We start from the raw sequence: 3,455 nt of genomic DNA on the forward strand, positions 1-3,455 counted from the left end.
CCATTATTTTCATTCTTATTCAGGCAATTCTAATATTTATTTTTATTTTTATCAATAAAATTGCATTTCTTTAATATATATCTCATCTAAATTGGATGATTAACTCTAAAATATTTAAAATATATATTAATAGTACTTATTAAACACAAATTTAGGTATTTAAAATTATATTTTAACTATTAACATACGTCAATCATTTATCAAATATCTAATTTTTTATTGGATAAGATCATTAAGGTTTTTTTTTTCAATTTGAAAATTAAAAAAAGAACACATTTAAATATTTCTATTTGGATTAAAATATCTATATATATATATTAAATTAAAAAATTTAAATTTAAATTAGAAAACATTTTAATGAAAATTCGGAATATCTGTTTTATAATATTTGAATTTATATCTCTTAGAATTTTATTATTACGACTATATTTTACTCTCAAACTCGGTGAAATATATATCTATTTCTAAATTAAATATCTAGTTAGTTACTTTTTATAATATATATAAGTTTGAAAAATTAAATCTATATATCCTAATAAGATTCCTATAAATAGTGAAGGTTGTGGTTAGATATAATAACTCATTTACTTATCCCCAGTTCTCAAGTACTGATCAACTTACTTTTCTATTTGTTTCGTGGGAAAATATCAGTAGTGATCAATCTAGGATGGGTGGAGCAGTGATTGATACAGGACATGGTTCTGGAAAACAATACCCTGGAAAACTCACTTGTAAAGTTCTTTGGACTTGCATCGTTGCCGCTTCTGGGGGTTTAATTTTTGGTTATGATCTTGGCATCTCAGGTAACCCTAATGATCTTGGTTATTAATTCTTCTCTTCATAATTAGATACACATACATAATACATATTCATTCAATTAATAAATGTAATTATACATTACATTTGAAAATTCTTGTTCGATCCAATCTAATTTACGTGCATTCATGCTAATGATACATTGTTTTGACATTCATATATAGGTGGAGTGACGTCGATGGATTCATTCTTGAAGGAATTCTTTCCATCTGTATACGCAAAGGAAAGTTCAATGACTCCATCAGACGATCAATACTGCAAATTTGACAGTCAAACCCTAACACTCTTCACATCTTCACTCTACTTAGCCGCTCTCGTCTCCTCCGTTTTGGCTTCCAGAATAACCAGACTTTTGGGAAGGAGAATCACTATGCTTTGGGGAGGAATCCTCTTTCTCTGTGGAGCCATCCTCAATGCCTCTGGCCAAAACCTCTCCATGCTCATCGTCGGCCGACTCTTTTTGGGCTTCGGCATTGGTTGCGCTAATCAGGTTTCTACAACCCCCCCCCCCCCCCCCCCCCCATTATCTCTTTTTTTTTTTTTTTTTTTTTAAATATATATATATAATTAAAAAATAAACTTATTAATTAAAAAAATATGTAATCGGACAAAATTACTGATAGGTGTAAATATGAAGTTTTTTTTAAATAAAATTTATAAATTTGTAACAATAGGTTGTGATTGGTAAAATTTTTGTTTTTGAATTTTTTAAATACAAAAACAGAAATATAACTTATTTTTGTTTCTTTATTTTTAAAACATAAAAATATGTTGGTAACTATTTTTTTTTTATTTAAAAAAAAATACTAAAGACTTTTGATAACTTTTATTTTTATATTTTGATTAATTATATGAGTTGTTAATTTGAAAAAAAAAAGAGTTGGAAACGGTTTTAAAAAATTTTAAAAGCGAAAAAATTCTATTTCTAAATTTAATAAATTTTAATTAAAATTTAAAAAATAATAAATAAAAATAAAATTCTAATTAATTAAATAAAAAACTATTTCTTTTTAAGTATTACCGAACCGCACCTCATTTTTTAATTTAGTGTAAACTTTTCTATTAATTTTGCATGTTTTTTTTATACATAGTCTGTGCCCATCTATGTCTCGGAGATGGCTCCATACAAATACCGTGGAGCTCTGAACATGTTATTCCAGCTCACAATCACCATCGGGATCCTTATAGCCAATCTACTCAACTACTTCTTCGCTAAGATCGAAGGCGGCTGGGGATGGCGCCTGAGCTTAGGCGGGGCCGCCGTACCGGCTCTACTAATCATCGCCGGAAGCCTAACTCTCCCGGACACTCCCAACTCCTTAATCGAGCGTGGAAAACACGACGAAGCCAAGGAGCAACTCCTTAAAATCAGAGGCGTACCCAACGTGGACGAAGAGTTCAATGACCTGGTCAACGCAAGCGAAGCCTCGAAACTAGTCAAACATCCATGGCGAACTCTCTTGAAAAGGAAGTACAGACCCCAGCTGGCCTTTGCCGTCGGAATCCCAGCCTTCCAACAACTCACCGGAATGAACGTCATCACATTCTACGCGCCAGTTCTCTTCAAGACCATCGGGTTCGGAAGCAGCGCCTCGCTCATGTCCGCGGTGATCACAGGCGGAGTCAACACTCTCGCCACCTTCGTCTCGATCCTCACCGTCGATAAGTTCGGAAGAAGAACCCTTTTCCTGGAAGGTGGAGTACAGATGTTCATATGTCAGATTATCATCACTACAGCCATAGCGATGAAATTCGGAGTGGATGGGAATCCAGGTGTTCTTCCGAACTGGTATGCGTATGGATTGGTCTCCATGATCTGTATTTACGTAGCAGGATTTGCATGGTCTTGGGGGCCGTTGGGATGGTTGGTGCCAAGTGAGATCTTCCCCCTAGAAGTTCGGTCAGCGGCTCAGAGTGTCAACGTCTCTGTGAACATGATTTTCACCTTTGCCATAGCTCAGGTGTTCACGGCCATGCTTTGCCACCTCAAGTTCGGACTGTTTATATTCTTCGCCATTTTCGTGGTCATCATGACCATGTTTATATATAAGTTGCTTCCAGAGACCAAGGGAGTTCCGATTGAGGAAATGACTGTGGTTTGGCGTAAACATCCGTATTGGAGAAGGTTTCTTGATGATGAAGAGCATCAAGTGGTCTCCCAAAGATTGGAGATGGTTTAAACTCTGATATTTATTTTTCTTATTAAAAACATATATTTTTTTTGTTTTTTTGGGTTTAGTTGAATATTTTTTTTATTTTTTATTTAGTTTTCTTAGAAAATTATTTTATTTCGTAATTTGCAGCACTTATATAATTAAGTGTATATATTAGTTGCTTATTATATAATTTTTTTTTAAGTATATTTATTTGATCTCAGGTACAAGTTAAACAAAGACCTAAAAGATTCAAACTCTTTTCAAGACAGCTTATCATAAACATAATACTTCATATAAAAAAAATTACTCACACTAATTCTAGCAATTAAGGACCAAGTATATCAGAATACGCAATTGTAAACCCATAAACCAAGTATCTTCTATGAATTTCCGTATATGGCTAAAAATCAAATCAAACATTGTCAATAAAGCCCTATTCTATATTCACTTCTTGTTACAAAAGTAGATACAATTGAATATCAT

The 3,455-nt window shown here is 32.9% G+C and overlaps 1 protein-coding gene across 1 annotated transcript; it reads left to right on the top strand.

The window, feature by feature from the left end:
- Positions 1 to 667: 667 nt before the first annotated feature.
- LOC133834081 (sugar carrier protein C-like) lies at positions 668 to 3,212 on the top strand. Its single transcript, XM_062263588.1, has 3 exons — positions 668 to 803; positions 981 to 1,306; positions 1,908 to 3,212. The coding sequence occupies exons 1-3, from the start codon at positions 668 to 670 to the stop codon at positions 2,994 to 2,996; spliced, it is 1,551 nt and encodes a 516-aa protein (XP_062119572.1). The 3' UTR covers positions 2,997 to 3,212.
- The last annotated feature ends 243 nt before the right edge of the window (positions 3,213 to 3,455 follow it).

This window comes from Humulus lupulus, chromosome 5 (genome assembly GCF_963169125.1).
Source record: "Humulus lupulus chromosome 5, drHumLupu1.1, whole genome shotgun sequence".
NCBI lineage: Eukaryota > Viridiplantae > Streptophyta > Magnoliopsida > Rosales > Cannabaceae > Humulus > Humulus lupulus.

What these genes read in the sequence shown, in the direction of transcription:
- LOC133834081 (XM_062263588.1), top strand. Translation starts at nt 668, where the DNA reads ATGGGTGGAGCAGTGATTGATACAGGACATGGTTCTGGAAAACAATAC. An exon ending in TTATGATCTTGGCATCTCAG is followed by an intron (nt 804 to 980) that starts GTAACCCTAATG and finishes ATTCATATATAG; the next exon opens with GTGGAGTGACGTCGATGGAT. An exon ending in GCATTGGTTGCGCTAATCAG is followed by an intron (nt 1,307 to 1,907) that starts GTTTCTACAACC and finishes TTTTATACATAG; the next exon opens with TCTGTGCCCATCTATGTCTC.